General features: G+C 40.5%; 1 protein-coding gene across 5 annotated transcripts in view; it reads left to right on the forward strand.

Moving 5' to 3' along the window:
- SLC1A3 (solute carrier family 1 member 3) overlaps positions 1 to 5,434 on the forward strand; it is an 80,723-nt gene extending 75,289 nt beyond the window's left edge. For all 5 annotated transcript variants that reach the window (XM_045021280.1, XM_045021281.1, XM_045021282.1 and 2 more), the window contains 4 exons: positions 528 to 761; positions 1,175 to 1,369; positions 2,502 to 2,636; positions 5,230 to 5,434. In XM_045021280.1, the coding sequence (XP_044877215.1) occupies positions 528 to 761; positions 1,175 to 1,369; positions 2,502 to 2,636; positions 5,230 to 5,434 (769 nt within the window). The remainder of the gene's footprint in view (positions 1 to 527; positions 762 to 1,174; positions 1,370 to 2,501; positions 2,637 to 5,229) is intronic.
- Positions 5,435 to 14,889: the final 9,455 nt, after the last annotated feature.

The following is a 14,889-nucleotide window of genomic DNA, read 5'->3' on the forward strand; positions in this document are numbered from 1 at the left end:
AACCCTGTGCACAGTCTCCATCATAAAAGCAGCCTAGGCTCTGCCTATCCTATGCTCATCTGCCTATGGCCTGAAGCAGCCTGGCATCAGCCAAACCTAATAGCTTTCTGGCTGTACCCCTTTCCTCAACCATTTTCAGCACTGGGAACCAGGATGCAGGTGGAAAAGGAGCCACTATGCCAGCCCTACACAACCCAGGCATTCCCCCACACAGGGGTAGTCCTCAGGGAATTGTTTAAAGTGGCTTTTAAATGGCAGTCGGGAGTCCACAGGAGTCCACCAGCTGTAGATGGCTGGGAGATGGACTGGCTGCATTCGGTTCCTGACCTCCTTTTTGCTGACCCTGACCCCAACAGAGCCACGCAAGTGTTGCAGCCACTTTCACTGCTGTAGCCTCCACTAGGTTGACTTGCCACTTCCCAGGATCTTGAAATGGGTCCAGGATGTTTATGGTCATTATATCAGTATAACTTTGTAAACAAACATCTGTTTGTTCAGCACATATTGATTTGCTTACTTATTTGTAGGTATGCCCCACTTGGTATCATGTTCTTGATTGCTGGGAAAATTGTTGAGATGGAAGATATGGGTGTGATTGGTGGACAGCTTGCCATGTACACTATAACAGTTATCATTGGTTTGCTCATTCATGCTATTATTGTTCTACCACTACTCTACTTCCTGATTGTTCGTAAGAACCCTTGGGTATTTATTGGAGGACTTCTGCAGGCACTGATCACAGCTTTGGGAACATCTTCAAGGTAGGCTATGAAATTTTAAGTCCCAATTATAAATAAAATCTGACCAGAATGTTTCCAGTCCTGCAGTCCATATGCAAATTTCCAACAGATGTCAATGAGAGGGCCTTAGTCTACACAAATACCATGAAGCATTAGAAAAGGTGGTTTTCTGCCGTGAAGAAATTTACAAATGTCACTGGAGGTACTGCTGTAATTACTATGGCCAAAAAGTTAAAACAATACCTAAACCTGAGAAATCTATGCTATAATATAATTGGTATGATAAACAACATAGGCTGATATAACTGAATAAATTTATTGTCATAGACTAATTTTTTATGCTTTTGGACACTATTTCAAGTCTACTCCTCTCGTGTATAGAAGATTATTATATAAATGAGTATGTAACTATATTGTCTTTTTTCTTGTTTTAGTTCTGCCACCCTACCCATAACATTTAAATGTCTAGAAGATATTAATGGAGTGGACAAACGTATTACAAGATTTGTGCTCCCAGTGGGTGCTACAATTAACATGGATGGGACTGCTTTATATGAGGCTTTGGCTGCAATTTTCATCGCACAGGTTAACAACTTTGAACTGAACTTTGGGCAGATTATCACAATCAGGTACAGAAGCCATTATCTATATACTTTGATTCAAGGTGCCTTTAAATAACAGTGATGTGAACGACTGATCATTGCATATAAGAGGGTCAGCAACAGCCATCATTTAAGAAGTATTTTACTTTAGATAGCTCGAGTATCTATGCAGAACTTAAGAGCTGTAGATTTATATTCTGCTGTCCAGTGAGTGCATACTCCAGTTGCAACTTGTGTTAGAGTAAGTTATTGCTATGAAGAATGCTAGGAGCAGAAATGGTGTTATTGAGACATAGCAAAGCACTTGATGTTGTCTAATTGTCTGTTTCTATTTGTGATTCCTCTGCATGTGAAGTACGCACCATAAATAATCAGCACAGTAACATGCTACAATACTAATGCTAAAGGAATACAAATTAATTGGAGAAATCTCAAATTTTGTTCATTATGAACTTTGTGCTGTAAGAAGCATTTCTAGTTTTAAAAACAGTCATCCTAGTTCAATATTCAATCAAGACAAGGGAAAATTCTGCTTTTCAAAATTCAAAAGCCTCATAACTCATTTTGATTCTGGATATCTGCACTCCAGTACATATATGAAATTTGCCATGGATTATATGGATTATATGGATACTGTCTTTTAGATTAAGTTCTCCAGTATTACATAGGGATGATAAATGATGTGTTATCATTAGATCTGTGCTTTAAATCTTGATTCCTCCGAACTATGGATCCAGATCCACACTTTCATAAAGTTTGTATGTGTTCAGATTGGGGATTTAGATCAGACCCATCTCTAAAATAGGCATTTCTACTTAAAGAACCCTTAGGTCTCTGCATCATGTGTTTCTCAACCAATGTGAAATCGTATGAAAAAATCAGAACGAAAACTACCCACTCGAATGCCTGCCTTGATTCAGATTTTTCTCTAGAGCCTTTATACAATTGGGACAATTGTCTTTTCCTCTTTTGTTTGTACAGTGCCTAATACAATGGTGTGCTGCACCATCCCTGGGGCTGCTAGTTGCTATCACAATTATAACATGTATTCATCCTAAAATCAGTAATTTTCTTCATAACTTTTAAAATGTTTACTAAATAGTAAGGAGAATTATTTTTGGAAATTGACTTATTTCTTCACTTTCATCTCTCTGCATAGCATCACAGCTACAGCTGCCAGTATTGGCGCTGCAGGGATTCCTCAGGCTGGACTGGTCACCATGGTCATTGTGTTGACATCTGTTGGTTTGCCTACAGAGGACATCACTCTTATCATTGCAGTGGACTGGTTCTTGTGAGTATTTCTTACAGAGTCCTTAAAGGGCTATAGCATATTATAAAATGCATTGGACAGGGACATTCTGATAATTTCTGAACCTGCAAGTCATGTGATCAGTTGGCTTATTCCTTTACTGAAAATAGTTGGAAAATGTGGTTACTTTGAAGAATGAAGTTCTACCATGAAGGAGGCTCAAAGTCTGAAAATTCAGTGGTTCAGTTCAGAGTTGATTTATCCCAACCCTTCTGGCTGTATAGACCAGTGAAGGTTTGTGTGCTTTCCCTAAGGATGGGTGAATTGAATAATTAGTCTTCTGAATAATATGCATATTAGCCTTATCAGCCATCTGAATATGGCCAGACATTTGGCTAATGTGGCTGACTCATTTGTTTCCCCACCTCTGTGTCTGCTAGAGCAGGGGCTCTCAACATTTTCTTTCTGAGGTCCCCCCAATATGCCATAAAAACTCCAGGGCCAGAGAAAGGGAGTGGGGGGCTGGCTCAGGGCTCCAGGCTTCAGCTGCCATGGACTCTGAGTTGAGAACCACTGTGCTAGAGGAGGAGAACACTGAGCAGCATTCCTACATCTGTAAGTATTGTGGAATCCCCTTAGGCCCAGCTGCATTTCTCTGTCCACGGTTATAGGGATAGAACAGCATCACTGTCAGCAGCAGAAGCCAGGAACCTTTCCATCTCTTCCAGTGCAAATAAGGGTGAAAGATAGGCTGCTCCACTTACCTGGAGATGCCTTTGTGGGGCTGGGGTAATTGAAGAGGTAGGTGTTCCTCCAGTCCACATCAATATCTGTCAAGGAAGGATAGCAGCCATTTTCCCCTTTTCTCCATCCCAGCTCTTCAGAGAGTATTTGTTTGGATCACTTGATGATTACCTTTTCTGTTCATTCCCTCTGGGGCACCGGGCATTGGCCACTGTTGGACAACAGGATGCGGGCTAGATGGACCTTTGGTCTGACCCAATATGGCCATTCTTATGTTATGTCCTTTTCACAGTCCTGCTTCTTATCTGGGTAGGGTAAAGGGGGATGCTGCTAAAAGTGAGAAGGCAGAGGAGAGATGAAATGGCTGTTGTTCTCCCATGGAAGACATTCAGACAGGGATGAGAGATCACCTAGCTGTTCGTTCCTACCACCACCCCACTTCCTTATAGCAGCTCAAAGTAAGTGTAGCAAAGTGTTTGAGCCCATTGAGAGGGAGTACAAGGGAATTCAGATGAGATATATGGGGGTTTAAACCGTTCCCCAATACTAGGTTCATTTGCCCATCCCTATGTGTTACACTATTCCTCACAGGGTTGCCTATGGATGGTGCTACTTCTAGGACTGAAAATACAACAGCACCATGGCTCATGTTGTGATTCAGTGCGTAACAGAAAGAAAACTGTACTTTACCCCAACAGTAGTGTTACATATGGCAACAATGTTCAGTTTTTAAGGGTATCACAAACTCTGTGAAATTCTCACCATGTGCATAGATCCCAAACATTTAAGGTCTAGGCAGGTGGATGTGAGGAGAAGGTGAAATCCAGCCCGAGTCTGGCTCCAGGATTGTTATGCATTCTTCCTCTCCAGCTGTTATTCCAGCCTATGGACTGTGTCGGGAGTCACTAAGTTTACATAAATATGTCTCAGTAGCTCCTCTGTGGACCTTCCTCCAGCCCTTTGCCAATGGGGCCTTCTGTGCAACTCTTTCACAGCATGTAGGGGTTATATTTACACCCCTGCAGCGCTGGGTAACCTGCTGGGCTGTCCACTATCCCAAGAAGAAGTAATGTCACAACAGAGTATTGGTTGAACCAAACCTTAAGCAAAAATGTCAAAAATTATTTCCTGTGCCCACTATGGACTACAACTCCCAGATGCTTTTCCTTCACATCTCAGCCACTCCAGATGTTTCTCCTAACACAGGGACTCGTACAGGAGCATTCCTGCCAACTTATAGCTCAACTGATCTCTTGCTGGCCTTTATATGGACAAGCACCCAGCTCCTCAAAAACCTCAAATGGGATGCAGCTGATCAGTCACAAGCAGGGCTGGGCCCATCTGCCCTTAAAGGGGCTAGTCACCCAGTGACAGGCTGCTTGCCTGCAGTCTCCATGCGCAGCCATTTTGGGGACTTAAGTGGTACAAAGGCCCTTGCTCTGGGCCTTTGCACCACGCATGAGTCTTACCCTAGATTATTTACAATAGTTTATTTTCATTCTGGGAATGACAGCTAAGGCGGCAACATTCAGTCAATTCAGATATCAGGAGGTCATTACAGCTGACTTATTGTAACATACTCACAAGCCCCCAAACATGAACTTCCACAAGCCCACTCTGCTCGGATCACCTCATAACACAGCAATCATATCCTCCTGTGAAATGGCTAGTAACATTATGTCTCAGGTCACTGCATTAGACTTAGAATTCTGGTACTATTGTTAGTTTCTGCAAAGATGAAATAATGCCATTAACATTTCTGATAAATTAATACATATAGAAGTATTGGATCATTGCATGGTTATTTTCAAAAGCTATTTTAACACAGAGACTCTGAATGTTTCACTTAAACAAGTGGGGAAAATAAGACTAACTCAACTATTTTCCACAGGGACCGTCTCCGTACCACTACAAATGTCTTGGGTGACTCCATTGGTGCAGGGATAATTGAACATTTGTCACGGAATGAGCTGAAGAAGAGGGATGCTGAGATGGGTAATTCTGTGATAGAGGAGAATGAAATGAAAAAACCATACCAATTGATCTCACAGGAAAATGAGAGTGTAAAACCATTAGACAGTGAAACCAAGATGTAGGATAGACCAGGCATGAGTCCAACACTAGAAGTGTGAGAAATATACTTTCTACAACCATTTATATCTTGTTTTCAAGAAGTCCATTTATATCTTGCTTTCTCCCATATGATAGCATTGGAACAGAGTTAATCAAAAACATTCTGAATTAGCAGTGACCAAGGTATGTGTTTGCGTCCCACTTAAAAAAAAATTAACGAGTTATCATACTGGCCCTGCTAGAGATGTGCTAACTGTGAGGGGACGGGGACGGAAAAAGGGAGAGTATCTATTAAATCATTAAAAAAACATACCAGTGTATATGTTACTCAATCCTGTAAATGTGATCTTGTTTTTATAAGCTGGAAAGTCACAATAGATAATACAGCCTGAAAAGGGTTTTATTTTTTTAAATACCTATTGCCCATTTCTTAACATCAGTAAGCACACAAATCAACATTTTTAACTTGACAACTGCACCCAAACAAGGAAATTAACAGGATTGCTTTTTTTCCCTTCTGGTGATATGTCATTTCTTTATCCTATTACTAGCAGGACAATAAAAAGGAGGACTTTTAAATTTTTTTAAAAAGTAGAGATGTTCAGGTAAAAAAAATACCCACGATCAGCACTTTTATCAGCTGAGCTGAAATGTCATTTCTGAGGAGGTGATTTCATCTTCATAGGACACTTTAAGGTCAGTGAGGGCCAGTTCTTGACAAGTGCTTAGCACTTTCAGCTCCCACTGACCAGCACACACTTATACATATGCGTATTTTCACTCACCTGAGTAGTCCCCTTAACTTCAATGCCACTACTCACATGAGCAATGTTACACATATGCAGGGAAGTGCTTGAAGAATCCAGGCCCTAGATTTTATGCTCTTTGGGGTGGGAGGTGTACGTCATCTGTGCTCAGAAGGCACATAACACACTGTGGGTGCATTCACAATCTAAATAATCTGTAATAAAAATAGCAGAGAGGGCCAGCACTTTGCAAGAGGTACTTCATACCTGGCAAGAGATGCTCAGAACCTAACTGGATGGGGCTCTAAACCTGTCTTCGTGTTGCTAAAATTGCATTGCTGGAAGTCCTGTGACCAAGAGGTCACTTTCAAAAAATGGAAATCTTGTCATCAATTAGCCTGCTGTCATTCCATGATTAAGTAGTAAAACTATTAGCCAAATGTACCTTGTTTTACATAGGTGAGAGAACTCCCCATCCCACTGAGAGGTTCCCATATCTTTGTGAGTTTACCAGCAGCATCTCAAATATAAAAAATAATTTTTTAGAAAGCAAAACTAATGGGTGCTCTATTACTTACTAGGAAAAAATATATATAAACTGCAGAATAGTAAATACATTTAATAAATGTTAAAAATATAATAAGAAAAGATTTTTAAGAGTAATATTGTAGATCTCCTTCAAGTCACAGAGAAGGAAAGAAAAAAAAGGGGGGGGCGAAATACACTCCGAATCCTAAGGCTTTTTTTTGTTCATTTCAAGATTATTCCCTGAAGAAACCCTTTTATGAAAAATATTACTTGTATATATTTTCCTTTTCCACTCCTTGTATTACTGTAGGAGTCAAACTGGAAAGATTTATGGTGCAGTTAGAGATAGGTAGCTGAGGAATATGAATTCACAAGCACAAAACTGGTTGAGTGGTCTATTTTATTTGAAAATGTTTGGTTTTGTTCTGAACTAAAAAGAGAGAGAGAGAGAGACACAGACAGACAGACAGACAGACAGAGAGAGAACTGAGACATTCCCATGTCATACCACAACTGCCACTTGCCAAACATTCAAGAACATCTGTAGCTTTTGGCTCTAGAAGAGCATAAGGATTGATGTGTAAATGTCAATGTAACAGCTGAAAATATGAGTGTGATGATTGAAGGCAGTCTTTTCCCATTTTTAAAGCAACAAGGCAGGTTTCTTTTTCCAAGAGTAACAAATACTACTCATTTTTAGCAGCCCAGTCAATGTGAGGAGGAACAACTCATGAGTAAAGTGAGCAGAATTTAGCCGAGAGTATTCAGCAGTCAGTGCTTTAATCACCTCAAAGCTCTAGATGAATCTCTGACTGAAAGTGATAAAGTGTGAACTTTTTTTGCTAACAGAATGAAAACCTAGAATGCAGACAGGCATCTTCGGATATGTAATTAGAGATATTTTTATATAGATCCTGTATTCAATGTGAGTTTATAAAAGTTAACTTTAGAATGTCTGGAGTAACAGTTTAATTTTTGTTAGACTCTATTTGGAAATACCCTGCAAAGACTTAATGTAAATGGTTGTCTTTCTATGACACAAGTTGAGAAAAATGAATTGTGTCACAAAGTTTGTGATATTTTTTTTTACTAACTTTGTTTCTTATGTAAATCAATTACTATAGAAAGATTCCATTCCCCATCTCTCATTGGCTCTGCATTTGATTGCACCCAATGTGGACTGAGAAACATTACTTTGTAGATGTATTTTCAATAAAAATAGTTTTACATTATTTTCGTATTGTGTGAATTCTTTGTAATGGGGAAATCTTCAAACACATTCCAAATATCTGAACTCGTATTGTAGAGTTTCAGAAAATCCTGTACTTCTTACCCAGCAGGAGCTTATTAATGCATCAGTACTTCTCAAGAATTCAAATACTCATTTCTTAAACTCTCACATGAATAAAAGGTGAATAATAGAATGCAAAAGGTGATTAAAGGAAGAAAAATGTGACAAAGGGAAAAAAATATGTAAAAAAACCCAGAAAGAAATGTTAATTCAAGTTAAGTTTATTTTGGTTCAAATTCATATAGATGTTTGAATCTGAAGATACAATATAATAAGAGCTTTCCTAGAACTTGTAAATTACATATATCAATGCAGGGAAATCATTTAGAAAATATAATTCTAATGTTGATTCCACCGCAGCCTACAGGTTTAATTAGGGTATCACCACAACTGAGCAAAGAAAAATAAAATCTGAAGAAAAAGAGTATGATGTGATGTGGTTAGAACTCAGTTCTGCCTTACAATCCCATCGAATTACAACATAATTGAGAAGTGGCTCGATTAAATTTTCACTGATGGGTGCATTAGCTTTATTTCAACAATTCTACTGTCTAGTGATTGAGTTTAGTTTTCATGCCCTAAAATACAAAAATAGTTACTTCTTTTGGTGGTCAAAGTAGGGAGTTTTTCTAGATGTAATGCCACGTGATTGGTCATTAGAACTATAACTAGAATTGTGCATGGAAAGTGTTTCCCTAATTAGATTACCTCTAGCTTATGGCTTTCAAAGACATTTTCTTAACTGGAGAATTCATCCACAGCCAAGGAGCTTCCATCATCCACTTTTTTAACTTATAACTGTTCAGAGCAGAATGGAAACTCCCTAGTCTCTCATGTATTGGTTGAAACATGATCAGATGTCAAGGGTAGATCAAATTTAGCTACTTATTTGCAGAACTGAACAAGCAACAACTCATTAACAAGAAAAAAATGAAACTAATGTTTAATACGCAAGACTGCAAACATATCCCTAACACAGTCTAAAGGACTACAACAGGCGGGAGTAAAAGAGAAAGGAAGTCCACTCTGCACTTTGTCCATAACAAGGCTCCCATTTACTTTAATAATGCAGGATCAGGGTCTTTGACACCGCTGAGTGGGCTTTGGGATGCTCTTGTCCTTCCACCCAGATATCAAATTTTAGATAATTCCTCCTTTATGTCTCTTTAGGAGTGATGAGTGGCTGAACACCACTCCTCCTTCATGAAATTTGTTTGGGTCTGATGTTCCTCCACCCCATCTTGCCTCTAGGTCCTAAAACAAATATTCCACAATGACCTCTTAAGCTGTAGGCCATAATAAAAGGTCCTCAAAATTGTTTTCCTTCAATTGACTTTTCTTTGGTAATTTAAACCCAACAGAACCCAGAAGAATATTACTGTAGGTTACCTTTGCAGTCCCACAATTGTCAGAATTTCCTTTTACAATGATGTTTGTGCTCATTTTCTTAGTATGCTACGCTGAATGTTAACATGGTGAGATGCACTTGTCACTACGATAAGCTGTAAAATGGGTTTGAAATTTTAATTAAAATTTTAACTTCTGTGTTTGCTTCTGGGGAAGACAGTCTTGATGAAAAGTAACATAGCATCTGACATTTTTAGCTGTACAGTATCTAATAGACAAGACTGCAAACCAACATCCATACTCCTCTCATGCTGTTTAACAGATATAAGGTGAATTCTTGCATGTGAACTTGAAAAACTGCTTCAGACATTTCAAACACTGATGCCTAGTTTGTAGTGGCAATAAATGCAGTGGCTCAGGTTGTCTCCTGTGCAGAGATCCACTGGTACAGGAGAGGAGGTGGGGGCATTAAGGAGCTGGTAACAGCTTTCTGATTCGCCTGGTGCACATGCGCTGGCCTCACCACAGGTTAGAGCAGCACCGAGGCTGCTCCAACTACACCAGCTCAAAACAGTCCCCAATGGACAGAAGTAAACTGCACCAATGCAAGCCACTTTTTACACCATTGCAGCAAGTCTACACTAGACGTTTGCACCAGTGCAGCTCTATGATTTGCTGGTGAAAAAAACACAGTAGTCAAACTCTCCCAACTTTTCCCAGCTTTCATAATCTGCTGCAAACTTTTCCCCAGATCCCATTGGCATTAGCATATTACTGTCTAACAATGTAGCCCTGCCTAAGCCCCTAGTCACACCCCCTGCTTAAGGAGCCAGGAATAGATTGGTAGAAGAGTTGCTGTGCCATGTAGGTACTCCCCTACATAGGGTGAATTCTCAGCAAGCCTTCTAACTTAAGTTTGATGCTGTTTGTAGCTCTGGAACATCACAAAGAAGCTGTAGCAGGGCCAGGGATGCTGACCAAAGCACACGCAGTGGGGCTAGAAAACAAAGTTTCTCAGACTATGTTAGTGCGGGCTTTCTCAACCTGTGGGTCAGGACAAAAAACTGGGTCACCAGAATGTTTCAAAGGGTCACGTGGCAGCTCCTGTCTGTCCCACAGGGCTGGCTGGGCTCACCTCCCTGCTCCAGGCACTGCAACCTCTGGGGTCCCAGCACCACTCAGGTTTGGCACAGCTGTCATGATGATGGGAGTCTGAGTAAGCCAGATTTCAGTGCGTGGCACTGCAACCCCATGAGCCAGGTCACAACTCCGCCCACACAAATTTGGTCCAGTCAGAGGGGCAGGGCCAAATCTGAGTGGCGCTGCAACCCCAGAGGTTGCAACGCCTGGAGCGGAGAGCCAAGCCCAGCCAGCCCCATAGCACAGGAGCCATCACTGTGGGGTGAGTACCAGGCAGGATCCAATCCCCTCCAGGGGGCAGGATCTGACCAAAACCACAGCTGGGTCCTCACCCCCAGACTATTTACTGGGGTGCAACAGGCCATAAACATTTACAAATAGTCCTGAGCCCAAAAAAGTTCAGAACCGCTGTGCTAGAGCACACTGGATTCATACTAAATATAGCTTACTCCTCCAGAAGACCCCTTGAGGACTGCGTGCCTGAATTCCAACAGAGGGGGAACCAGAGGATTTTCTACCTAAAACTATAATTGTGCCTCTTCCCTTTTTTGCTAAGAACTTTTTCTGTTAATGAAAGAATCATATGCACATAGATATTCTGGATACATTACTCATGGGAATGCCTTTCCTGGTGGAATGCTATTGGCAGAGGGATTGAGAGTCTGGGATAGTCCAGTTTCTTTTCCCAGCCCTGCCACTAACTCATTGTGTGACACTGGCCAAGTCACTTACTCTCTCTGTACTTACTGAAGTTTATCCATCGGTAAAATGAGTAGTGTTAATAGTAATAAATAATAATTACCTCACGGAGGGGTGTAGAACTTAATTTGACTGTAAAATATGTTCACTTTGGCTGAAAGGTGTTAGGAAGTGCAAAATGTTTGTATGAAATTTTGCAAAGTGATCATGTAAATAAACTGAACCAGTGAGATTTCTCCCACTTTATGTAATAAACCATTATATTCATGCTTACAGATTGATTAAAGGGCCTGTTATTTCTGGCGTTACTACCACCATTGGCACAGCTAAAGACAAGGGTTTAGTTTATCACTTGGTGATCCTACCCACACAATTGCTCTACCTGTTAAACAGTGCCCCGTTCACGGCAAAGGGCCCTGACTTCTACCGTTTTTCAATAGCTCTTTTATTTGGGAGTTGGGGTACATAATGAACACCCTATTCAAAGACAAGAGCTTATGTCTGTGAAGCAGCATGTGGGCAGCATAAAGGAAAATGATCATTCATGTAGAAAATCAATTATGGGCAGAGCTAAGTGCTTCTGTCTCCCTGTTTGAAGTACTGTACTCGCACGAATTCCGCAGTGAAGTTTGTACTCCATTATGAGAAATGCCATTTTGTTCAACTAACACAATACCACATCCTTCATAAAATAGCAAGTTACACTGTGCCTGGTGCTAATCATCTATTCAGCAGAACACTTTACTTCCAGTGTGATCGAACTGCACTGAGTGCTGGGTGGCTAAGCACCTTGCAGCACTTAATGGCATCACTGTATTGAAAGATTAGCATAAAGTGGAGTAACAAATGGAGAGAAAGAGAAAGCAGAATACACAGTGTGTAGCATCATGCAACATCAGAAATACAGATTTGCAACAAAAAATAGGACCTCAGCAAAGGCAGCAAGATTCACAGTCCTAATGGAGGAAACATTAATCCCAATACACACAATTGGTGGACTGAGCCCTTAGAAAGAAATCTCCCAAATGCATCCACCAGAAGAAGTGTGTGAAACTCCCAAAACTCACTGCAGGAACATTTGCCTCTGAAAACAGGCAATATGGCTCATTACACAACCTCTTTTCTTCAGGCACCTTGTATTTCTGATTTCCCCATAGCTACTATTTCTCATTTCCTTGCTTTGTGTTGTCATTTGGTTTTTCAGTAGTTTCTCAAGACTCCTTTAAGAAATGGCAATAAATAACCTCCTGTTTCCCTGATCGTCTCCCTGTTGTTAGCCAGCTATTATTTATATGGCTACAAAAACTTATGTCCATTCCTCCATCATTTCCTTCTTCTCAATCCCTCCTTTATTTGCCATGCCTCTCCCTTACTCATATTCCCCTTTCCTTTTCCTGTTTTCTCTCTCTGCTCTTCTCTTCAATTTCTCCAATTTCCCTCTCTTGCAAACTCCCTCACTGTTGCCTCTCTTTTCTCGTCAGAATAGCTCTAAGTCTTTGTTTCCCCAAGGGAAATATCTCATTTAAATTTAGTTTCTGCCATAATTCTCATAATTCCTCCGATATCCAAAACAAATGGAGTTACTCTGAATCTATGTGCATGATTTTAAAAAGTTTGGCCATATTTTGTTTTTTTGTTAAATTGGAGAAAGATACGAAATACAATTCTTCCTTCTTTAAAGATATGAACTTTCAAATGTACAAAGAATCTGTAAAGTGTGCAGGGAAGATCTCCAGCTAATGGCATGTGTTCTCTTACACTGGTAACACAAACCCTCTTCAGGAATGACAAGTTCTGCTGATTTATGGCTGTTTGGAGAGAGACATAACAGTCCAAGAAGAAGATGAAGTAAGATGGAGACAGGAAGAAGAATACTGTTGCTGGAGAGCAGTCATTTTTTCTGTGGCAAATTCTGGATTACATATGTAACTCTTCTTTGTACATACTATACAAGATAGAGTCTGACTTATAACTTTTTAATGACATACAAATTATTGTAATTAATGGATTGAGAAGCCAAAGGTTGACTGTGACATGGAGGCAAGATGATCCACTGGTTATGCCACTCGAGTGTGACTTGGTAAACCCATGTTCAATTCTCTTCACCACAAATTGCCTGTCTGACCTTGAGCAAGTCAGTTAGCCTCTCTGTGGCTCAGTTTCCCATCTGTAAAATGGGAATAGCAGTGCCCTGCTTCACAGGGATGTTGTGAGGATAAATACACTAAAGCTTGTGTGGTACTCAGCTACTATGGTAATGAAGGAGACATAAATACCTACTTCAAGGCTTGACTACCCTCTAAACCCTCCAGAGAGGTGGTGCCTCCAGTGCAGACGCTTAGGGGGCCTGACCTTCATTGACTGTGCTATTGGTGCTCTATGTATGAACAGCTAAACTAAGTTCACTTTAAAATAAATTTTAAATTAATTTGTTCCTTGCTGCTATGCATGAAAACAGAGCCAAATCCTGCATTCCTTACTCAGATCAAAACTCGCATTAATGTCAACTGGGATGACAACAAACCCAAGACCATTGGAGTTGGCTCACAGAAGATAAACCAAAATGAAAGTGTTTTTAAAACTGAGTGTGAACTTAGGCCCATTTTGTCATTGGTCCTATCATTAGCTCAGTGTAAACAGGTGCTGTACAAGTTTCCCCATGCAGTTGTGCCAGTTCACCTTGCTCTTGAACTGTGGCACCCTGGCTATTCTAATCCTATTCCTCTCCCAAGCAGAGACTGCCAGTCGTGCCAAATTGTGTGGCAGATTTTGTGATATGCACACATGGGAACTAGGATGAGACCACCCAACTTGCTTTCATTTATGAGCTAAGTCAGGATGTAAGCCCAGGTCTCCAGAAGAAAAAGACTATGGCACTAACCCACTGTGCCACTTAGCCCCCACAATGAGAAAAAGCTATTCAAATGCTGCCAGTGCTTCATTTTTTGATGTACTGTGGCTCTTTTCAATCAGCTTGCTAAAAGCTGTAAATGTTTCCCAGCAATGACAGCCAAATTTGGTCAGGGTGGATTCTGCTGCCATCATGTGGCAACGATTATTTTTACAGTAAACATGTTCCTTTCTCTCCGCCCCCCATTTGCAAACTAAACAATCAAATGAACAACTTTGCATACTCTTTAATGTGCTAGCTTCAAATGTAGCAAAAATCAAGGGAGAGCACTTAATTTGCATTACTATTAATTATTAATTCTGGGGTAGTTCTCAGAACCCCTGATCAGGATGTGTTGTGATACACTTTGTGGAAACACATTCTGGTTTTGTTAAAACATAAACAAAAACACTTTCTTTCTCTGTGTATGTGTGTGTCCATTTTAGCTTGTTTCCTTTGAGCCTCTCACAAGTGAACAAGGCCTTCAGGTGACAGTCTGAGAAACACTGAGTCAGATACTCTGAAGAAAGATTGCATATGGGAGGATTGCTATATGTAATAGCACTGAAAGCCAACACAATACAGCTGAGCATCCAGAGGTGCTGGAACAATTTGTATTGCGGGGGGGGGGGTGGAACTGTAAGCCCTGTATATGATGGAAACCACTTCAAGCAAGGAGATGTGACAGCACCTATGGAAGCATCATTCAAAGTCTCCGTTTTACTTTAGAATGCTCAAACAAGCTTGCTTTTGTCAGTCAATTGTTACTGAAGAGCCTAAATGAAAATTTTAGCACTGGAAACTTCCTGCATTTGGAATCCTGGTGTTTTAGAGACT

The sequence above is a fragment of the Mauremys mutica genome, chromosome 6 (assembly GCF_020497125.1).
Source record: "Mauremys mutica isolate MM-2020 ecotype Southern chromosome 6, ASM2049712v1, whole genome shotgun sequence".
In the NCBI taxonomy this organism is placed as follows: Eukaryota; Metazoa; Chordata; order Testudines; family Geoemydidae; genus Mauremys; species Mauremys mutica.